General features: G+C 34.6%; 1 protein-coding gene across 1 annotated transcript; it reads right to left on the reverse strand.

The window, feature by feature from the left end:
• Window positions 1-908: 908 nt before the first annotated feature.
• LOC131648978 (callose synthase 3-like) lies at window positions 909-24,199 on the reverse strand. Its single transcript, XM_058918717.1, has 43 exons — window positions 24,057-24,199; window positions 23,672-23,892; window positions 23,015-23,115; window positions 22,468-22,592; window positions 22,288-22,381; window positions 22,018-22,128; window positions 21,766-21,882; window positions 21,581-21,673; window positions 21,154-21,245; window positions 20,736-20,862; window positions 14,292-14,429; window positions 13,929-14,005; window positions 13,756-13,849; window positions 11,865-11,987; window positions 11,646-11,763; window positions 10,686-11,020; window positions 10,507-10,559; window positions 10,351-10,411; window positions 9,705-9,786; window positions 9,577-9,626; window positions 9,387-9,473; window positions 8,688-8,822; window positions 8,495-8,589; window positions 8,292-8,376; window positions 8,054-8,214; window positions 7,669-7,792; window positions 7,477-7,577; window positions 7,261-7,393; window positions 7,021-7,172; window positions 5,770-5,879; window positions 5,546-5,671; window positions 5,355-5,423; window positions 5,022-5,208; window positions 4,783-4,939; window positions 4,512-4,631; window positions 4,314-4,432; window positions 4,124-4,207; window positions 3,381-3,493; window positions 3,058-3,287; window positions 2,172-2,969; window positions 2,033-2,083; window positions 1,707-1,892; window positions 909-1,453 (listed from the first exon to the last, which is right to left on the reverse strand). The coding sequence occupies exons 2-43, from the start codon at window positions 23,865-23,867 to the stop codon at window positions 1,205-1,207; spliced, it is 5,859 nt and encodes a 1,952-aa protein (XP_058774700.1). The 5' UTR covers window positions 23,868-23,892; window positions 24,057-24,199; the 3' UTR covers window positions 909-1,204.
• Window positions 24,200-24,673: the final 474 nt, after the last annotated feature.

Below are 24,673 nucleotides of genomic sequence, written 5' to 3' on the forward strand. Positions count from 1 at the left end.
TGAGTTTAAACTAAAGTTGGATGCATAAACCTTTTAATTGATTTTAAAAAATTAAAGAAATAGAAATACAGATGATCAGAACTTATTTGGCATAATCCCATGCTTTTTTCTTCGTGCGATAAAGTTAAATTAAAGTAATGTGTGAAGTAGCTTAATGTTATTAACGTTATTGAAAACCGACACTATTCTTTGTGTTTTCATCTCTCATGTTTTTTAAATTAAAAAACAAAATAGAAATTCAAAACTCTTTAAAACAGTTTTGGTTTTTCAGTTTTAAAATCTGATAAAATAAAAATTGTTTCGAAAAACTCTTTTTTACAATAAGCTAACCAAATAAGTTTTTATTTTTTAAGTTTTCAAAAACTAAAAAGCAGTTTTTTAAAACCAAATCAAACAAGGCCTAAGTTTCTTATGTTATTTTCATTGCATACTCTGAATGTATTTAAGACTGTGTTGTTTTTTATTACTTGTTGTGTAATCTACACTATTTGAGATAATCAGCTCTAATGTAAAAAGTAAAAACACCTCCATCACAGGATTAAAGCAACAATTTAGAGTACTTCTCAAAATTAATAAATTTTAATTACTCCCTCATTATCAAAATTAATGATACATTTATAAAAACTTAAATTTTTCCAAAATGACCATCACTCGTGATTATTAATGTAATAGTAACTACTTTGTTTATACTATCATCATCATTTTTAAAATTAATGTGTGAATTAAACAAATGTGCCACTCATGGCAATAGAAAGAGAGCATAAAACCTAAAACTCAATGGTAGAAATCACGAAAATCAATGGGGAGAAGTGGGAATTCAGAATGAGTAAGGGAGAAGGTCTAAACAGGGAGGAGTGTATAAGTAGTAGAAGGGGACTGAATATAATTTCAAAAAAATTAAGTCCAAATTACCTTAAATAACTTTCATAACTTTAATTGTGATGTTCACTAACAACTTATCCCATTACATGGGTTGACTACATGAATCAACTTTAGCATGTTCTATCTGAATAAATAAAATTTTCTAACAAAATTAAAGCCTACATCTAACCTAATTCCTACTACATGCTACCAACAACAACCTACAACTACATCTAATCTTACAATTTGTACGGAAAAAAGTACACAACAAGCTATTACTTTGTAATGAAGAGTAGTGGAGTGCATATATGGCTTAAGCCCCCCGCCTAGTGCCGAGTAACAACTATTCCTTGTTGCGAGAGGATCGGCCTTTCTTTTGGCCCCCAAGAATACGAGAAATTTGCAATCCTCTGCTGAATGCTTGATTGAAAAGCATGCGTGTCTGAAATTCTGACACAAAAGGAAACCAAGCAAGGAAGGCAACAGGGGTGAACAAGAGCAAACCCATGACAACCTCGTAAGCACGTGCTAGAGTTTTTACTGATTCCCAAATCCCCGCTCGGCCTATTAGAGGCTTTAATGCTTGTGCAATCTGCATAATGGTGAAATGAAAATGATGAGTATAAAAACCACAAACAAAAACATGCAAATTGTTTAAGGGAAATCAGGATATTGCAGCAGTTGATAAACTGCCTCAAAAGATCTCATGACAAAAAGAAAGAATATTAATATGATGAGTATGATTTTAACGACTTCATATTCAAACACCGTTCGATTGATAATGATTTAGCATACTACCCAAAAACTAATAAATAATTTTGTAAAAGGAAAGAATATTCATTCACCTGTAGCATTCCCCAACCAGTTGGCATGAAGGCAAGAATGCAAACAACAATGTCTTGCAATGTCATGTGAGCAAGAGCAATCATGGTTACTAGAATTGAGACAAATGTCACGAATATCAATCCCTTCATTAGCCGGAAGACCAGTTGAAAATCTGCACTAAATTTCCTTCTCCCAACAGACACCGTCTGAAAAAACACAGAAAAGAATATCAGAAAGAATATCAATCCCTTCATTAACCGAAAGACGAGCTGAGAAATCATATATTGCATGGACAATTTTAAGTTTTTAACATGCCCAAAAAGATAAAAACTAGCTTGCTTCTAACCTTCAACACAACTAATATTAGAAAGATCACCAACCATGATATGCCATAAACCTGCAGGCAAGAAAATGATATTCATTTAATATGCCAAATTATGAAAGTGAGATAGTTGAGAAAGGAAACAACACAAATAAAGACTTACCAGGACACTTTTGGTAGACTTAACAAAGTTCAAGTGATAAACAAGACCATACTGATAGATGAAAAAACGCAAAGATAAAAATATCTCAGCTATGATTCCGCGCATTCCTGAATATTTTAGATGCTCTTGTTCCTCCTCCCACCAGGATTCCCAACTCTTTTCAGGTGGTACACCAATACCACCTCGGATGCTAATCCATTTATTCCAATCAGTCCAATCATCGACAATCTTTTGCCACTCAAAACCAGAAGGATTGAACAAGAAGGGGGCATAAAGCCAGGTGCCCACCATAAACCATGTTGGTATGGTAATCAACAGATATGCAACCCCACTTCTATAAGCATTGCCAAAAATTTGGTATACAACAAGCAAAATCATTAGCTCGATACCTTTGACAAAGTGGCTACGGGAGTAAAGTCTATAGTTGTCAGCAAATTTAGCATGGAAAACCACAAACCCTCGACCAGTAGCTCTATATTTTGCACCTCCATGAAGCAACGTCCTTCCATAATAGTGAGTTTTTGTCCCAAGCGAAAATGTGAAGAAAACTGGAGCTAGCTGCAACTGCATTAATATGAATTCGCTAAGCGCTGTTCGGAATCCCCTCTCCAAGCCAATTTCCATCAACATGGGCAAAGCCATCAAAAACCCAATTTGAACAAAGGACTGGGATGCAAGAGCAACTTGAAGAGGCTTATTATCTCGAATGATTTTTTGTGTACTCAAACCTTCTTCAAGCCCGCTAAGAACAAGATAAAGGCGACCATAGAGGAATACGTATACGGTGAGAACAGTAATCTGCTCAAAGTTTAAACATGAAAAGAAAAGGTTCAGAAAAGCTTGTGAAAAAAGAACTAAATAAGAGTTAACTCTGATGGTGACATACAAGAGTACTAAAGTAAAACCCAATTGTGGTGAAATAACAAGACAACATTCTGAAGAAGTCAAATCGGTGACCAAGTCGGTATATATCTCGACTCAGCGTTTGTTCTCCATTGCCATTAGCTATCTTTGCTTCGAACATAGAAATCTGGTTGAGACCCACATCTCTTCCTTTCCCAACTTGTATGTATTCATGATGAGTAACATTTCCTTCACGGAGGGTAGAATTAAAGCCTGCAAATAACATAATGAAATGCAAATTAAGACTGCACAAAAAAAGCAAATGAAAATAAGACTACAGAAAAATGGAGATAAGCATCACTTTACCAGCAAATATATCTTCACTCAAATTGATAACCTTGGAGGCTTTACTTACACCCCCTCTAGTGAGGTGAAAAATCCTATCAAAGACATCAGGATGGCCATAGTGGAAGCGAACCCTACATAATCATATATATAAAATGAAAGTAAATTATATATTTCCAAATGCATAATGAAATTGAAATGGAGATCTAAAATAATATTTCTAACAGAGAATATACCAAAGTTTTCTCATATAATGCTCATTTTGTCATCAAAGATTAATTAAGCTCAATGATCAGTTAGTACTTGGTTTTTCTCTACTCGTATAATCAGATTGTCGTGTGTCAGTATATAGCTTCAGCGGGAATATAAACTATGGTTTTCTATATATTAAGTACTAAAATTGGAGAATAGCAGCAACCAGGCCCCTACAAAATCTATTTCAAAACAGTAGAAGCTATCAACATCCACGATCCAATTTGACTGAGAGGCTAAAGAGTAATACGTTTTTAAGCTGCTCAAGTTTATAAAAGTTATCCAGAGAGGATAATCAAGATATTTGTTGTGTTCACCACCCATCAAGACTTAAGAATTTGTAACAATAAATCCCTTTTTTTAACATCGTAACTTCAGCCACCATGAACAGCCATGTATTTTTTTTTTCTCTCTTGCATAGACCCTTATTATCTTTATTTCCTCTTTTGCAGTCATAGGTCACTTCTAACAGTCAAAATAACATATAAACAAGAACTGGAATGAGAATGTACCTCAGTGGATTAGCTAACAATCTCTGACCAATTGTCACAAAACTGGTTTCCTGATTTGACATGAACCACGCAAGAGAAGAAACACTGAAAATCAGATCAAACTAGTAGTCAGGGACTCATAACTTGTTATAGTTACAGAAGATTTTTTAAGCTGTAAAGAAAATTCAGTATGAGGAAAAACCGCTTTTACCTTCCAGTAAATATATGCTCCCGAAGACCAAGAATACTCGGGTACCTCACTCCATCATGCTTCTTAAGGAATTCTTGCAACAAATTTCTCATTTTCAAAGCTTCTTCCATGTAATTATCCTATAAAAAAAGGAATGTTGATCACATGGATTGATATCAGACCATATAATAATTTGTGCTTCTCATACAAGTATTATACCTGGTTCATATCTATTGTTTGCAAGCCTTCTCCCCGTGTGAACATTATGGCATGATTCTGATTTTCAGGTTTACCCTCACCCAAAATAGCTGGCCCAGGTAGCTTTATTTTATATATGACCTGATAAAAACAATCAAATGCACAGTATGAACCAAGATATTGATAGATGAATAATGAAAGAACTATTATGGAAGGAAAAGAATGTTGGCTTATGCAACTTAGCAATCTCTTGAATTGTATTTGCATCCTTTATTTATCATAATGCACTTACCTGATCCAGACATTGCTCAGGCTCCGTCTCAGAAGAACTGCTGGATTTTGGCATAGCCTTCACCAAGCAGGAGTAATAAACCTTGCTGATCTTTTTTGGTCTCTCTTTACTAGGTTCCTCTACCTCGTCAATATAGGCAACTCGAAGTGAAGGATATCTACCAAATGAAAACATATGAACCCACAAATTGGTATAAACAGACATGAAGCTAGTAGTACAATTAACCCTAGACACTTTACCTTGCCATAAGCCTCAATATGTCCTGTGCACGAGCAGCACCAGATCGTTTGTCAATCCCATATTGTTGGCATGATACAACATATGAGAATTTCATATCAGCTACAGCTTGACATTGTGTCCATAGTGACCTTTCCCCCTTTGAATTATCGTCTGAATTTTCTATGGCCTTGTAGCCTTCCATCAAATCTGTACATTCGTATCATTGGATTCAGAAGAAAAAGAAAAATTAAGAGGTTAGTTTCATGCAAAAAATTCATCTACTAGTAACTTTAAAACCAAATTAAAAGCAACTTATGAGAAAATCTTTGATCTCATTCCAAACAAACAGTCACCTTCGTCTTTGGCCATATCAAGAAAAGCCTGGAGCTCCAAGGCTTTTCTGTAGTACATCATGCCTCTAACTGCATCAATAAAAATTCTTCAATCAATTGTATGACAAACAATAGCCAGTTTACAGTTTACACTGAATATAGGACATAGTTACATCACACAAGCTTCATTTAAACATAGAGAAGGAAAAAACCAGTTCTAGTCAACGTTTGGCCTCGGTATGATGCCCAGCGACGAAGCTCTTCTTCTAACTCATCGTATTCTTTAAGTTCCTCTTCATTGGAACAATTCACTCGCTGGAGAAAGTTGTTCCATTCATCTGACGCCCACCCAAATTACAAAAAATTACATTAATACCAACCCCTTGAACTTTAACATCTATACAACAGTGATTGATGTTGGGTAACGGGTGAACACCTGGAAAGATTTTTTGCAAGTAGAAAAGTATTGAAACACCATCTTCATTGGGCGATTCCAACTCACGCAAGGAAAAGAGAACCTCTTCTGTGTAGTATGGAGTTAAAACCCTGCAAAGTTCAAGTTGAAGAGAATATTAGAGTAACAAAATATTGTTTGATTATTTATAAGTACTAGCACTAATACTACCAGGTAGCATACATGGATCAAACAACACCATAATGCTCTATCACAAGTCATTTCTATAGCAAAACCATTGACCTCTCAATCATTTTTAATAGTTTCCCCTAAATATTTTATTGGTCTTATGCTACCTCAAGCGATTATGGCTACCTCAAGGCAAACCGGTGTCCTCTAAATCTTTCATAATCTTTCCTATGCCGTGCTTTGTTGCAAAGCTATACATAGTTGGTCTCAAGCTAGGAGAAAAAGAATTGGTTGTGTTGCAAAGCCATACATATGTCCTCTAACTAACATTCTTTAGTGACTTTGATTCTTATTCCACTTCCACATCTTCTATTAACATACGTGCAGATTTAGCTTTGACAAAAAAATATTCAATTTGATAAGCTTTTTGGTAACAAAAGAGAGGTCTTGAAACTGTAAGATATTGAGAGATATTGAGATCATCCGTGTGAGAATAGCACTACGGAGACTGTTTTATATATAGAGATTTACAGTTCATTACATGTTATAATCGATGTGGAACTTATATACAAATACAAATACATATTCTATCGGAAATCTCGGCATGATATGCAAAGCTATATACATGGATACAAAACCGTGACGGCGGACAACCCCAATGACCTTGAGCTAGGATATTAGAACCTTACTCTGGTACCATAATTTAGAATGAATGACTTACATTATACAATGGAGCTGTACAGAATATATATGCAAGAGAGAATCTCTTAAAATATAGGAAAATAGTAATTAGTAGACTAAGGAAACTATAAATAATAGAGAGTATTATGACTATAATCAACCTGTAAATTTACCCGCTAAAACCCGTCATAGGATACTCTATAGATCTATGCTTCCCTTAAAACTCACAGTATACACGTGCATATATTGGGAGAAACAAACAATCTATTACATAGTTAGGATGTGTTACCAACATTATTGCATTAAAAGCTATTGATTCAGATAAAGCAAATTAATTTTTTTTCTACATTCACTTAACTGGTTCACATGTTTCATTTCATCATAAAAGCATATCAAAATATATAGAATTAAAAGAATGCTTACGAGAATGAAAGCATGTTGCGAACTTTGGGTGCTGTAGGCATATCCATAAACAGTGAATTTGAGAAAAATGAAATACGCCTTTTGGCTTCTAAGTTAGATGGTACATCCATTGCTGATTCTTTAGTTGTAAGCAACAAGTACAGCCGTTTAATCTGAAAATATAAAATGTACATTAAAAGGTCATTAGATGTACACTCCGTTGTTCAATTTATCATTGGAACTGATTAACTAGCAATAAACCTTTTCTTTCCAAGCCTCTGTAATCGGTTCAATTGGAAACCTGATAGCCCCTTCAGATGCAAACAACTGGTGTTGCTGCTCAAGAAGAAGCATCCCCTCATGTCCAGATCCACCGTGGATTGAATCTACCAGGCTACACATGCAAAATAATTTAATCATAATCACAGACGGAAGAGTATATCATTTAAAGATGTGAGATTTTGGAATTATCATCACCTGAATATATGATCCTCCATCATTATATCTCTTGTCACCACCTCCAGCATGTCCTGGAATAGAATCACAACTTGGTCCCTGTCTTCATGCTTATTTTCTAACTGCATAAAATAAAACGCTGGATAAGATTTTGACCAGGTACATATTCACAAACAAAAATGTAAATTTCATAAAGGCGTGTTCAAACGTTACCAAATAATTTATTAGCCCAATAAATTGCCCATAGAGGCTAGGAAGTGCACTCAGTTTGAATTCATTAATTAGATCACCAGCTTCAATATGTTTGTCTACCTCGGATAAAATGTATTCTATAACCCTGAAAAGAAAGGTGCCAAAAATAATGAAAATTGGTTTCAATAAACAAAGACTTCAGTAGTCAGCTAGAAGCTGTAAAGAAAAGGCATCAAATTTGAGGAAAATGGCTATTTTCAAAAGCATTTTCATCCGAACAAATTATTATCTGTTATAATTTGGATCAGCTCGGGAATACTGCCTACAAAGAGATAACATTCAAAGTACTGCTGCACACATCAACAACCAAGTACACAGCTGCATTATACTGTTTTAAAGGACTTACTTCTTCTCACGGTCCCCTTGAACCAAGTACCTAATAATGCTCTTAAATGAAGCATAACACTCACGAACAGCACAAGACATATAGTTGTCGAACTCTATTCTTTTTCTTAGCTCTCGATCCTTTCCATTGCTGTCCTTAGCCATATCCAATGCAATTGGAATCTACAAAAGCAGATAGATAGTTGATAATGGCAATTAAGGCAGCAAGCTTTCAAAAGTAAAACACTAAATAAATAAACCTTGCTAGCAAGTAGAAATGGAGGCCATTGTATAAGGTCTAACTCAGGATCTGCCCAATATGGCACAAGCAAAAGGTCCATTTCCCTGCACAGTATAACTACATTCAGCACACTATAGTCAAGAAAATATAGTACTGTATCTAGTATCAAGAGAGAGAAGAAAAGATCAAGAACCACGAACTCAAAGGTCCCTTGCAGATTACCTATTACTGATAAGATCTTCTTCTCTAAAACTAGTGATAATTTGGTTCCAAAGTTGGGCAAATCTTGCAGCCTCTTTACCTTTGTTAGATGGGATCTGTATCAATAAGGAAAAGGAAATTTTGAAATATAGATGTTTTAAATTTTAACCACGCATCCAAGAAAGTAATGGTAAAATAATTTAAAATTATCAACCTGGTCAAATCTCCGAGAGAAAGTTGCTTTTAATCCTTTCTTTCTTAGCTCACTCTTTTCCTCTGGGATCAAACAGGCATTAAAAGCACCAGGCAATGATTCAAACCGAGACCTAAGCATTCCAAGTGTCCTTATCTGAAACCAAGAGTAAACAACAAAATAGGTTTGAAAAGAGTTGAGCAGGGAGGGGTATGATGGAAAAGAGCTGAGCAGGGAGGGGTATGATGGAAAAATCACAGAAACAAACATTTTGTTTGATAAATAATTAATTTAGAGTTGAAATCCTTGACACTCAACCCCCCTAATCCACAGGTATTTATTAAACTGAAGTATGTGTACTGAAGTGTGGCTTAGTTTCATAGCTTGTTTCTACGAATGACAATCTCATGTTTTAAACCTCAAATCTAATCACGCATATCCTCATTTTCCACTTATAACATCTTCTGTTCTAATGCTTTTTATGACTTTGAGAAATCATGCAATGCACGAGATACCTTCTAGAACAACTAAAACAAAAAACCAAACTTGAGGCATATTAGTATAAAAACGCATAAACCAATGCAAATCTTCTACAGCCATAGCAAAATAAAACAGTACTTCTCAAAACAGTAACTTAACTCAAGAAGAATCAGGTAAGAGTAACCACATTATGAAACTCAAAGACTAAAAGAGATTATAGGAGTAGGAAAATCTTCTAACCTCACCGAGGCGACGGAATGCCCCATAAATACCACCAAATAAAGTTGAGAATATGGCATACCAAATCTGGGTATCCATGAAGTATACCTAAAAAAAGGAAAAGAGAGAGATCAGTATGTAATGGAATTTCCTGACATGGAATGGTATTTCCTGACCGAGTAACTGAATCAGATACATTTTAAAAACATACCAAAATAATTGGAGCCCAAAGTGCAATTACAACACCAATATTTTTTCGAGCTGCAAAACACACAATTTATGAATTCATTTGTGGTAAAATGAAATAATATGAAAAACCCAAGTGTTCAAGCCATCTACCTCGCGGAAAGAATTCATGCCACTGGAAATGCGAGATTCTTACATGCATTATAGCCTTTGAAGGTTCCACCAGAGGTTTTATCTATAAAAATAAAATATACACCCCGTTAAAAAAGTCAATTAATTTATCGTTTGATACAATATTGTGTTTCAGTGATATAATATGTGTTTCTAAATAATTACGTTATTGATTATGCTGTCAAGAATTGAAATTAGAATTGGATTTCAAAACTGATTAATTGTTGAGTGCATCTAACACCTTGTTTGAAGGTTTGACTTTTACATTGTCCATATCTTCATTTCAAACCATTGGTGCATTTGTATTACAACACTCTTCTTCCAATAGCTTAAAACCTTTAAAACAAAGTTTTCACCATATTCATTTCCGCTCACTTAATCTGAATTTTAAAAAAACGGAAAAAGAAGGGAATTTTAATTGTCGATTACAACAATCTTTTTCCAATAGCCTAAAACCTTTAAAACAAAGTTTTCACCATATTCATTTCCGTTCACTTAATATGATTTTTAAAAAAACAAAAAAGAAGGAAATTTTAATTGTCGATTCAACATCCCATATTCAAACCAACAACATATTAATATGTACAGATATGGAAAATTTTTGAAGTAGTGAACGAAAAGGAATTACCTCTATATAGTAGCTGAATGCTAACTTTGTAATTATCAAGAGAACCCAAAACACCGTGTACCTAAGATTATATGCTGACGACATGTTAAAACCGGATTTTAAGGAAAGTTGCATCATCCTCAACAAGCAGAAACTTTTTAAACTTTAGTCTCTTACTTGAAAAGGGAAAATGTGCTCTCATGCATCCCCCTACCGACATAGAGACGGGGCTGTCAATTACAAGGCAACAAAACCACCAAGTTAGAGCCTATATATCTCAGTTTTGCACAAAACAACTGTTGTTTGATGAACCACACCAAATTATATACAGATAACAAAGTAGCCAAATCACCTACCTGCGACCACCACATCATCAACATGACAATCCTATAATTTGATCTCTCAAGAAAACGCCGAATGAGTGGGAACAGAAACAATATGGCAGCTAGCATATTTGGTGACAAGTATACAATAACAGCCATAATGAACACTGAAGGTGAATGTTTATTGCTTCCAAACCAACTTTGGATGGTTTGAGCAAAACTAGGAGGATTGTCCCAAGTATAAGCATAAGTGACCGATAAAACAATCACCCATGCTGCAGATGAAACAACCTTTAGAATGTATCTTAACTTAACATACATTAACATGCTCCGCCGTGCTTTCCAACTGAGGATCACATCAAGAATAGCTGCCCACATTAACATATAATAAGAAACGATAACTATAAACAACCTGTTCTTTATATAATGTTGAGAATAAACTGTGATAGTCAAAAAATTGAAGAAAAAAAGTATGGTATTTTATGGAAAGTGGCTGCTTGCCGATTTTGGATGTTTCAACTATTGCATGGTGTCATCCACTTCACTAAAAAGATAACCTTTTATTAATGAAACCTGGTTTTTTAATCAAAATAAACAGCTCGTAGGCTAGTGCAAGTTTATAGAAATGGGAGAAAAATCTTCCCTACCATCCTATTTTGTCACTAAGAAATTTTTACACACACTTTCACAATCTCCTTCTCCTATTCTCTCTACTTTGTGTAAAGAAACTATAAAGCGTTTGTAAGATAGATGACCAAAAACAACAAAATTCCCCTTAACAAAAATTGTTTCAGTAGCTATTACTATTTGTTGTTAACCAAAAATTAAAATCTCAATAGCAAAAGGCTCTAGAATCTTAGTCATCTTAGTAATAGAGTAAGCTGTAATTTTCATATAGCAACACAATTTACTAAATACAAAACGGATAAAATTGGCTGTTGAACAACATTTAGCAGCAATATATATGTTGTAGCAAAATTGGCAGTCACTTACCTTGTCCAAGCTTTAATATAGCTGCTGTTATAAACACGCTAAGTGCCTTCTTGAAAACATTACCATTAAATATTGCACTAAGATCCCCATTTCCATTCCAAGCAATAATAATCATGGCCTAGTGACAAATGGGCTCTTTCAGAAATAGATCTTCAAAAAAACTCAATGGGAGGGAGAATATATATTTTTTGCCAAAATAGGATATAAAGTACTTATTACCTGTAAGCTTAAAATGAAAAAACTCCACATGCGATCAAAACTTCTGAAAATATGCCAAAAGGACCTTATCTCAACAAAATTTCCCTTTCCAACCCATCGGTCCCTATTATTTGGCTTGTTACCCTGCAAGTTCAAGCTTCTATCAAGGCTTAAAATCTAGTGTCACATAAAAGTTTCAAGCTTTCCATAATATATTGTTCAAATTTACTTGTTTGCTTGATAATTTTGATAGCGCCCATTTAACAATTAAAATGAGCATCATAATCATAGTCAAGCATAGAAGAATCTTCTTATTTTCATCCCAGCATAGGCCTAGAGCTAATGCATAAAACTTTTTCAAAAGAAAAATAGATATCTTAACCAGCTATGAAGCCCACATACTTCAAAATGGAGAAGTATAGGTGTATGATACTTCCTGCCATGTACTCAAGTACCAATTTTTTTTTATCTTGTGGGAAATACTTTCACTAATACTTCTCATATACATCTTTCATACTTCTGAGGTACATCTTCGATATTTCTTACCAACTATAAATACAGTTGCCTTCAAGATACTATACATTTAGATATGTCGTACTAACTAAAGACAAAAAAATTGCATGATTTTTGTGACACATACGCTATAGATAAAATATATACTCATAAATCAAGATACTAACATTAAGGATTTATTTATAATTTATTATACAAATAAACTTTTGTTAACATATATTGACTGGGTTGTATTTTTAAATTTTGTGTGTACCACATAACAGTGTTGTATCATAAGATGTATCCGGGCTTATTAGATAACCAATAATTAGCTAGTATATAATGCACATATTAAAATTCAACTTTCAATGGGTTGTATGCATCTAGTAGATCTTGGAAACAACTCTTCTCTTATGAGAACAAAGTTCTTGAAAAGATCAAGACTTAAGAGAATAAAGATTTGTGGAATTGCTTGAGAAATACTTACAAAAATTATAAATAAAGAAAAAACCAATAAAAATAAGAAAGTATTTCAAAGAATACTTTGGGTTTTGTTTGGAGTTGGAGAGAAAGAGAAGGGAAGGTAAATTTTTCATTTTAAAATCAAGAGGTGAAAATGAACAAATATGACATTAATTTTCTTGATAGACCTATCATTTAATATATTTCATTCTAAAAAGTTATTAAATTAGAGAATGTTTTATTTGAAATGAAACTTTTTCCCTCTCAAACTTTTCACCTAAACATAATGTAAGTCAAGGTTCCAAGACTACATGAAAATAACTACTAATTAGGAATGCCACTTGAAACTAATTTCCACTTACTCGATGTTATGAAAATTCCATCATAAAACTTATTCAATTAATAGAATAAAAACTTGAAATTTGCGGATGAAATTGAGAAAATAGTAATATTTTGAAAACCAAAAAGACAGTTTCTTTAAAAAGCATTATGTAAGTCACGATTCAATTGCCACGTGAAAATTACTACTAATTAGGAAGGCCACTTGAAACTGACTTCCAAATATTCGATGCTATAAAAATTCCATCATATAACTTATTCAATTAATAGAATAAAAACTTGAAATTTGCAGACCAAAATTGAGAAAATACTAATATTTTGAAAACCAAAAGGACAGTTTCTTTAAAAAGCATTACCACATTAGCCACATCAATTATTACACAAAAAGAAAATTCCAAGAAAGCTTAACTCCCAACCGAAAGTACCATAAAAGCAAAATGATAATTCCAAGTTTCATCCATTTGCAAGTAGCAACAAATTTAAGATATGCACAACTCTTCTACGCAAATATTATAGCACCAATGCAATAAAAGTAATAACTAAATAGCATATTTCAATATGAGAGTCTCTATAGCAGCTATCAACTAATCAATAAATTGAGATCATAATCAATGCCTACCTTCAACTTATCAAAATATAGTTGTTCAACTGGAAGGCAAAAGAAATCAGCATCAGCGCGCATTGGCCAACCAAGCCGAAAACAATCCGCTGACCTAAATTTTTTATTGAAAGTTAACACCCAGGCAGGTTATTCAAGACATAACAATAAAAGAAGAATAAGCTAATTCATACCAGAAATATTCATTTATATCATCATAGTTCCTCCATTGTGAATGCTTTGACCTTCCTCTTTTGGTCCTTTCAGCTTCCTATTGAACAAATTAATCAATACCTTTTTATGAGACATTACCAATATCATGAATTAAATATGGTTTAGTTGTGTGCTCACAAACATAGTAGGAAAAAAGTGTAGAATTGGGGAACAATTTTCTAAATATTATTCCAAAAGTAACTTAAGTACAATCACTAAACTGTTTAAATAGAATAGGCCATACTTAATGGGCCTGATTAACCCTGAATACAATCTATACAAATAATTACACAATATAAAACTATTTACACCAGAAGAATATAATCAGAGACCGCAGGAAGTACCTTCGCAATCACATTATATATGGGAGTTACAACTTTACTTAAAAAAGCCTCCTCTTCACCTCCATAGGCTGGCTTGATATTCTCTCCCGTCATTGGACTAACATTACCAGCAAGCATACCATACAACTCAAAAGCCATCTACAAGTAACGCCACGAGATCGCAAAGCGTGTAAATATTCAGTCAAGTTCAACAAATGAGTATGCTAACTTCAAAGAAATCGTTCAATGCCAACAAACATAAGGACAAACATACTTAAATATTAGAGAAATACAGTTATTCTTGGGTATATATGACCAACTAATAAGGACTAAGAAGAAACTCGGAGTGTTGCTAAATTCTTTAAGTTTGAAGGAGACCCGTGCATTGTCCAGGAGTCACAAACAACAAGCTCTTGCATATGAGAGAGTTGATCACTACCTAACAACTTAAGCTTTTGGGAAAGTTGGTCTCAAAAACATCGGTTCTATGATAACATCACTAAGAAACAGAATGACAGCAAAACCATAACAGACATGTCTTATGACAGTTTATTTACATTAATTTTTATTGCTAAGTGACTCAAGCAGGATATGGAACTTATCGCACCTCTAGGTAAAAACCATGTGAGGATTATCCATAGTAAGGAAATTCCAACTTAGTATACAAAAAGTGGCCCATAATACAGAACGTTGGAGATCATATCTTTACCACAAGTTTTGCGGTTTAAATATCTTTGGTCCATAATATAGAACGACAGAAAAATAGAAAGAGATGTAAACCATTGAATTCATGTTGGGTGGTTGAAATGGAGGAAAGCTCAGGGTATTTTATGTGACACAAAAGTACCGCTCAAACTGAAGGACAAATTTTATCGGGCAAGACCAGAGATGTTGTACGCAACAAAATGTTGGATGGTAAAGAACCAACACGAAGAATAAATTAAGTGTAGAATAGATGAAGAAGTTGTGTTGGATGGATCTTGGGTGGTAAGACTAGATAAGAGAAGATTAGAAATGACAATATCCAAGAGAGATGGTGGAAAATAGGTTTAGGTGGTTTGGATATGTAGAGAGAACACTTGTGAAATTTGTTGTAAGGAAATAGATCAGATAAAGAGCATTCTGACAGAGATAATTTTTCTGTTATTATGATAGAGCAGCCTGTGCTCTTAAATAGAATACAATGTATTTAGAAAAGGAAATTCCTAATAAATACTCATCACTGCCCTGTTTCAATTCTATAACTAAGGGCCAGTAATTTCTATAAATACATACACATTATTCAGCTAATCAAATCCTATTTATGAGAGTTTAATCCTATTTAAATATAAAATATACAACTAATTAACACTTTGTACAGCTGGTTCTGACACTCCCCCTCAAGTTGGAGAGTGGATATTACCCATTCCCAACTTGCTGATAATAGATTGAAATGTAGAGCCACTTAATCCTTTTGTAAGAACATCTGCCAGCTGATTTCCAGTTGATACAAATGGTATACATATTGTCCCACTATCCAATTTTTCCTTGATGAAATGTCTGTCTACTTCGACATGCTTCGTTCTATCATGTTGCACTGGATTATGTGCAATGTTTATTGCTGACTTGTTGTCACAATATAGTTTCATGGGTCCATTCCATTCAATCTTTAGGTCATGTAGAATTATTTTCAGCCATAGGAGTTCACAAATACCTAAAGCCATAGCCCGAAGTTCTGCTTCTGCACTTGACCTCGCAACAACGTTTTGTTTTTTGCTCCTCCAAGTCACCAAGTTTCCTCCAAGAAAAGTACAGTATCCGGATGTGGATCTTCTGTCGTCTACTGATCCAGCATAATCAGCATCTGTATAAGCTTCCAAAGTAATTCCTTCACCCTTTGTAAATAGAATTCCTTTTCCAGGAGTGCCCTTCAAGTATTGCAAAATTCGATAAACAGCTCTAAGATGATTTTCTTTGGGATTATGCATGAATTGACTCACCACTCCCACTGCATAAGCTATGTCTGGCCTAGTGTGAGATAAATATATTAACTTTCCAACCAACTTTTGATAGGATTCTCTATCCACACTTGCATCTTCAACAAATTCACTAAGTCTGTGATTTTGTTCAATTGGAGTTTCTACTGGTTTGCATCCCAATTTACCAGTTTCAGATAATAAATCCAGCACATATTTCTGTTGAGAGATGAAAATACCATGACGAGAGTGTGCCACTTCAAGGCCCAAAAAATATTTTAATCTGCCCAACTCTTTTACTTCAAACTCTTTCAGCAAACACACTTTTAGGCTATCCATTTCTGCTTGATGATTTCCTGTTACAATTATATCATCCACATAAACAATTAGTGCAGTAACTCCCCCTAAGGCTGAATGCTTAGTAAACAAAGTGTGATCTCCCTGACTTTGTTTAAATCCCATATCTTTCATCACAGTAGTAAACCTGCCAAACCAGGCCCTAGGGGACTGTTTCAGTCCATAAAGGGCCTTCTTTAGCTTACAAACTTTGCCTTTCTCAAAGCTGAACCCAGGTGGGACCTCCATGTAAATTTCTTCTTCAAGGTTCCCATGTAGGAAAGCATTCTTGACATCGAATTGCTGCAAATTCCATCCATAATTAGCTGCTAGAGATAACAAAATTCTGACAGTGCTCATTTTTGCGACGGGAGAGAAAGTATCATGATAGTCAATCCCATACGTTTGTGTGTACCCCTTAGCTACTAGTCTTGCTTTATACCTTTCAAGTGTTCCATCAGACTTGTATTTAAGGGTGAATACCCATTTACAGCCAACAAGTTTTTTGTCATTAGGAAGCTCTACTAACTTCCAAGTTCCATTTTTCTCTAGTGCATCCATTTCCACTTTCATAGCTTCTCTCCACTCTTTGATATCTAGTGCTTCAGTAACATTTTTTGGGATAGTGGTACTGTTTAAATGAGCAAGAAAACTTCTATGATTGTTGGACAAATTATCATAAGATATAAAGTGAGACAATGGATACCTTGGCCTTTTTGTGCATTCTCTAACATCCTTCCTTATTGCAATTGGAAGATCTCTAGCATCCATGGACATATTCTGCTCCTCTAAAACAGTCCCATCAACTTCAGTTTCAGGGGGCACAATTTGCTCCTCTAAAACAGTCTCATCAATTACAGTTTCAGGATTTGGGTCAGATTCTGGAACTTGCACAGGTTGGATAATAGGTGCTGCCCTTCTTGTGTAAACTTGTAGTGGACGAGTAGCATTAGGAGTCTGTAATGAAGTGGGCATAAAAGAAAGGTCTTGGAACAATTCATCCTTATCTTCAATATATTCCTTCTCCCCCTGAAGATAAGGTTTGGAAAAAAAGGATTCGGTTTCGACAAAAGTGACATCAATAGACACAAAATTCTTTTTTGTTGTAGGTTGATAACACTTGTAACCCTTTTGGGTAGGGGAGTAACCAAGAAATATGCATTTAATAGCTCGAGGATCAAGTTTTCCTCGATGTGGAGAATGAACATGGACAAATGACACACACCCAAAGATCCTAGGAACTAGGTTGTTTGAAGTTTTGAAATTTGGGTAGAATTTGGAGAGGAGCTGAATGGGGCTGTTATTCTGAAGAATTTGAGAGGGTAAGCGGTTAATCAAGTAGGCTGCAGTAAGAGCAGCCTCCCCCCAATATTGTTTTGGAACATTTGTGTGTATTAAAGATGCTCGGGTAACATTGAGAATATGCCCAATTTTTCTTTCAGCCACCCCATTTTGTTGTGGGGTGTGGACACATGATGATTCATGAATAATACCATTTTCAGTGAAAAAGGAAGACAATGTTTGATTAAAATAATCTTTGGCATTATCAGAACGAAACCGTTTGATGGTAGTCTCAAATTGGGTTCTTATCATTTGAAAAAACAATTTAAATATTTGAGTGACTTCACTTTTTTGTTTTAAGAGATACATCCATGACACTCGAGTACAATCATCAATAAAAATGACAAACCAACGGGCCCCAGATATATTTGGGATATTGGATGGCCCCCAAACATCACTATGGATTAAGGAAAAAGGAGTAGACATTCTTTTATTATTATTAGGAAAGCTAACACGTTTGTGTTTAGCAAGTTCACAATCATCACAATGAAAACTTTCTAAGTTTATACCTTGAAACAAGGTGGGAAACATATTTTTGAGAGTGTTAAATGAAGGATGACCAAACCGGAAGTGACGCAACCAGATTTCTTTATTAAGGGAAGGAACAGATTCTGACAACAAAGACAATGGAAGTTGACTCTTAATGCTACTTGTCCCACGCGCATCCATAAGAAGGTAGAGCCCATTGTCCTCTCTAGCAAGTCCAATCATCTTCCCCGTTTCCTGATCCTGAAATTTGCAAAGTGTAGGAGTGAATGTTACTAAGCATTGTAAATCTGTTGTAAGTTTGTGAATAGATAACAATTTGGCAGATAATTTGGGCACATGCAAGACATCTCTCAAAATTAAATTTTGACTTAGTGGAATATCTCCCTTCCCAGCAACAGTAATAAAAGTGCCATCTGCAGTGACAATCTTTTTATTACTTGGACACGGTGTGTAAGAGATAAACTCAGTAGAGGAATGGGTCATGTGATTCGTAGCCCCAGAATCAACAATCCATGTCTTTTTTTCTGTAGATTGTATAACACTAAGAGCATAAGGATGAGAACTACCTGATAATGCCATGGAAGAACTACCTGTATTTGTGGGTTTTCCTAAAGAGTCTAGTAATTCCCTTAGTTTTGTAATTTCTTCGGGATTGAAGTCTGCAGTAGGTTTGGAATGACTTCCCTCAACAACACTTGATTGGACCAAGTGAGCATGTGCTGGTCCTCCTCGTTGAATGCCTTTGGTGTTCCAATTTCGATTCTGATTTGGCGGTTTTCCATGACGTTTCCAGCATCTGTCTTCAGTGTGTCTTGGCTTCTTGCATAATGTACACCATAGAGAATCCTTGCTATCCTCTCTTTCAATCTCCATTTTGGGGGCTCCTCCGATTTGACCGTTCTTCCATTGGTCGATGTTCTTCTCTCGACTTTCTGCTACTAAGGCTGAACTTTGAGTTGATTGAGGCTCCATCATCACTCCTCTTCGCGATTCTTCTGTTCGAAAGGCAGCCATGGTTTCATTTAGTGAGGGTAACTCTTTTCCGAGTACTTGAATCCTTATTGGATCAAACTCGTTGTTCAGACCTGTTAAGAACTTATAGATTCTATCCTTCTCCTTATAATTTTTTAGTGAAGTAGCATCTGCTGTGCATTTTGCTTCAAAATGTTCATAGTGATCCAACTCCAACCATAGGTTTTGTAGAGTTTGTGCATACTCACTAATGGACCGATCTCCTTGTTTGGTAGTCGCAATCTTCATCTTAATTTCGTAAATTTGTGCAGCATCACCAACCTTGGAATAATTTTCTTTACAACTGTCCCACACCTCTTTGGCAGTCTTCATGAATATGCACGCATCACTAATCTCGGGTACCATGGAATTCCATAGCCATGACATTACAACAGCATCTTCTTCATCCCATGCAGCAAACTTTTTGTCTGTAGCTACTGGAGTATCCTTTCCAGTAAGATGATTCAATTTGCCCTTTCCCTTTAAAAAGGTTTGGACAAAATGAGACCATTTGAGGTAGTTTTTACCATTGAGACGAAGGCTAGGTTGAACATTCTGCAGTTCAACAGAGCCAGTGTTTGGGGCAGGGGTATTAACTGGTTCAGACATTCTGAATTTTGTTGGGAAAACAGCAATATAGACTGTAAAATAAAATCGGCAATGCAGGCCGCACAGCGGAAACAATGGCAATGCAGGCCACAATTTTTTAACAGGCTCCTATGGATTTTGGAGCTCTGATGCCATGACAGAGATAATTTTTCTGTTATTATGATAGAGCAGCCTGTGCTCTTAAATAGAATACAATGTATTTAGAAAAGGAAATTCCTAATAAATACTCATCACTGCCCTGTTTCAATTCTATAACTAAGGGCCAGTAATTTCTATAAATACATACACATTATTCAGCTAATCAAATCCTATTTATGAGAGTTTAATCCTATTTAAATATAAAATATACAACTAATTAACACTTTGTACAGCTGGTTCTGACACATTCAAACAACTAAAGTTAAAGAAAGGTCTAGAAAACATATAAGAGGAACTATTAAGAACGATCTAGATTTGGAGATTAACGAGTTGGATAGAAACATGTTATTTGATAGAACATTATGGCGTAATTTGATCCATGTATCCGAGAGTCCAGTGGAATCAAACTTGGTTGTTGTTGTTGTTAATTAATATGAAATAATCAAACTCATTTAACAAGTTAAAACCCTTGTATCACAAAAAAAAAAAAAGTTAAAACCCTACCCTTGAGAATAGTACTTTAGGATGGGTACCCATATGATCTAAAAGTCCAATTGTCATCCATAATTTAAATTACAAAGCTTACATGGTGATAGATATAGCAAAGGCATTCTGGCAAGAATCTTAGATTGGCCGCTTCACCCCATATTAGAAGATAAAGACCCATGTAAAGTAATTTGCGTTGCTGCACTTCTTGTTGTATGGTTGGCAACCTGCAATGTATATTGATGAGATATGTTGCACGTGAAACTGACATAAACATATAGTTTTTGGGAAAGCTAGACAAAAAGAAACAAGATGGGAATAAGAAATCTATTTCAAAATGGAAAGTTGCAACTAAAACTTAAGAGTACAAATGACTATTTAACATTAGAGCATAAAATGTATAATGAGAACGGAACAACAAGTTTAAAGGCTACTCATATGTATCTAAACAAATAGCTCCTAGTTGGCAAAAACAACATTATAGGTATATTTCCACATTATGAGAACATAATTCTCACCAAAGGCTACTCTTTCGACCCAAATACTTGCACCACTTTTTGTAATTCTTGAAAAGCTTCTTCATCACTTCTGTTAGTGCCCGATCATCCAACTAGGCAAATAACATACACAAATCAATATATGATTATTCTTATGGACAATGAAAAGAAGAAAAAATATTAACACTAGAAATTGAAACATCAAGTGCTAAATATCTTCCTAAAGTTTGAAGAGGCATTCATATCTATGATTATATTGAGCATGACATTTATGAAATAAAAGAAACACACACGCACACACATTTAAAGATTTAGATGCTACATGACGATTAAAAGAATAGAAACAAGGCACCTTCTATATTAAAAGGGGGGACAAAATGATGTTTACAGAATTTAAAATTGAAAATAGTGAGGAAAAAACTGTATAAACTATCCAATTAAACCTCACCTTTGGTTGTTGATCAGGCTTAGGGAATTGTCTTATGTGTACATTTGCAAGCAATAAGATCAAATGCTCTCTCTGATTTGCCACATTGTGCTTCTGTGTTTTGTACAAGAGGTGGCAAAAAGTCCAACCGAATTTGTTAGTAACACATAAGTCATGATGTGCGAAAACAACAGATTGTAATTTACCTGAAACCCATACATTGCCCCAAGCCAATCCAGAATGTCTTCATCTTTTCTTTTCTTGTAGTCCTTTGGCCAGGCAAGACCCCTCGTGTTACGAAGAGCAAATACAGCAGCTTGGATCTGAAAAGAGCGGTGGATAGCTTTCACTAAGAGTTGAACGAAAGCATATGGGGATCATAATTATATATATATATATATATATATATATATACACACACACACACACACACACACACACACACACACACACCCTACCTCCGGAAATCTCATTATCGCCTGATTTGCACTATCAGGATCAAGAGGAAGAATATTGAAAGGAACTAAGATCTCTGTTTTTTCAGCAACTTTATCTTGAGTCTCCAAAATCTGTTGCAATGCCAATGGAAAATCAATCATGACTCATGAATATAAAGGCAGGTGAACATTATGTTAGAGAAAAAAATGTAATAATAGTGAATTAATTTACAAAGGAATGGTTGCGCATAAAAAGATTCAACAATACTTAGAAAACAAGGGGAAAATTACCTCACGGTCAACTTCCATAGATTGTGTCATATTAACAGCTTTCAAAACCTCAAAAAGAACATTAGCAGTCTGATATGCCTTGGTTAGTTGTGCTCTGAAAGTAAGAATAGAAACTCACTGCTAGTCACATCACAGAAAAGACACGTAACAAATCACATTGCACTCAGCATAAACACCTACCGATCAGCTTTATCAGCAGCATTTTGTAAAGCTTGGATATATTTTTTGTAGTAATGCTGATAGAAACTCTGCATCTCACGGGCATCACTTTTCTTTATCCTTCCTTGCAATGTTGGATCATTTTCCTAAGAAAAATAGAATAAAATGATAAAAGATCTTCAGAACTTAAACGAAATGTTTTAAATTAATACTTAGGCATTACCAACTCTAAATCTTATTAGGGGAAATAGTTCACATTCATTATGTATAGCATGATAACAGAAAAAGGTTGGTAAATAAATTTTTCCAAATAGAACATTCCTTAAATGTCCAGGACGAAATCGGCAACAGTCTAACAGTGTCAATGGAAACTATTGAAATATAACAAGTTTTAAAAATAAAAAAGAGCATAAATGACACTATCAAAACTTTCCTCCTAAAACAAAATACAAGGGTCACCTACAGTTTATCATTATGAAGGAAAAGAGTAAAACCATGACACATTATTTGGAAATATAATGTCTGAAAATATATCTTATCCAAGGAAAACAAACATGTTACTGCTTACTCTTTCTAAACGTTGAAGAAGAGCAGTTTTAAATTGGCGAACACCACGACCACTTGAAGTCGGGTCCAACCTATGAGCTTTCTCAAACGCATAAAACCGGCCTACAATATCAAAACACATACCCTCAAATCAAAATACATTCCAACACCAAAAAATAATCAGTGTTTACATGTCACACAGTTACAAATGAGTAAATGTCCAAACTCCAAATACAAAACTAAGCTGGTAGAAAATAATAATACTAAAATTACCTAACACGAAATTTTGCATTGCAAGAGTAAGCAACTAAACTCTAGTCAACTAGTAAATCAGAACCAGCGTGTTGTAAACAGATAAATGTGCTTCAGATTTCAACACAAGCTAAACGGAAATTAAAACAGATACCTTCTAATCAAAATACGTTCTAACACCAATAAATAATCAGAGTGTTTGCATGTCACACAGTTATAAAGGAGAAAATATTCAAATACAAAACTAAGCTTGTAGAAAACAATACTAAAATTAGCTAACGCCAAGGTTTCCGTTGCAACAGTAAGCAACAAAACTCTAGTAAACTAAATAAATCAGAATCAGCATACCGTAAACAGATAAATGTGCTTCAGATTTCAACGCAACTAAACACAGAAATTAAACAGAGTTCAAACAAAAATAACTTACAAAGATAAGCAACTCTAGGATGAGTCTTCTCAACCTCATTAGCAACACGAAGAATAGGAGCAATTTCAACAAGCGAAGAAGGCACAACCTCACTATCAAAAATAGCTTCTCCAAGGTTCCCAGCCGTTTGCGTCCGCGTTATCCGCCTCTGCATCACCGGACCTTGAGACTCCGAAGGTCCCGCTCTCGACGACATTCTCTTCTCTCACCGATCTAACCTCCTTCACATTCAACAAAAACAACATCAAAAAAACGATTTCAGAATCATAATCACAACCATAACAACGCATTTCATAAAATTAAACAGAAAAATAAAAATACAAACAATAAATGCGAAGAATCGGTTAGAAAATAATGAGGAAGAAGAAGAAGAGAGAGAGCTTACGAGTTAGAGTGAGAAGAGAAAACCCTAGAAATGAGAGAATGAGAATGTTATGAAAGAAGGCACGAATACAGAGAGTGAGTGTTGTAACTGTTTACTGTTACTTGTTTTGTTGCAGAAACGGAAAAGCACATGCAGCTTGAATGGAGTAGCAGAATAGTGATAAATTTCCGTCAATCCGAGTCATCAGGTGGGGCCCGTTTTATTCAGCTTCTTGGAAAATGGCTTATATTTTAGGTCAAATAACGTATATGCCATTGGGTGTTCTTTTTGAATTTTAAAGTAACGGCTTCTTTTTAAAATCAAATTTAATGTTATATTTGGTATTTAAACAACTTTAATTTATCTTTTCCACTTTCCAAAAAAATGATGATAATAAAAAGTTAAAACTCCTTTTATTATTATGCAAGTTATATTTTAATCGAAAGTTGTGATTTTTTATTATATAAATATAAATATAATTGCAATAAATGTTTAATGGTTTATAGAATTGAATTTTTAGGTGATTAATTCAAATTTTGAATTAATTCAAAAAAATTTATTGAATAACGTTATATTTTCTTTTTAAATAATTTTGTATCCATAAATTCTAATTTAACTTATAAAAGTTAGATAACATT

The sequence above is a fragment of the Vicia villosa genome, linkage group LG2 (assembly GCF_029867415.1).
Source record: "Vicia villosa cultivar HV-30 ecotype Madison, WI linkage group LG2, Vvil1.0, whole genome shotgun sequence".
NCBI classification, from domain to species: Eukaryota; Viridiplantae; Streptophyta; class Magnoliopsida; order Fabales; family Fabaceae; genus Vicia; species Vicia villosa.

Excerpts from the sequence above, each read along its gene's own strand:
- LOC131648978 (XM_058918717.1), bottom strand. The coding sequence starts at position 23,867 with ATGTCGTCGAGAGCGGGACCTTCGGAGTCTCAAGGTCCGGTGATGCAG. Across the intron at positions 11,988-13,755 it reads TATATTTTGATAAGTTGAAG|GGTAACAAGCCAAATAATAG; the intron begins GTAGGCATTGAT and ends TTGAACTTGCAG. Across the intron at positions 5,880-7,020 it reads CGCAACATGCTTTCATTCTC|GGTTTTAACTCCATACTACA; the intron begins GTAAGCATTCTT and ends TGAACTTTGCAG.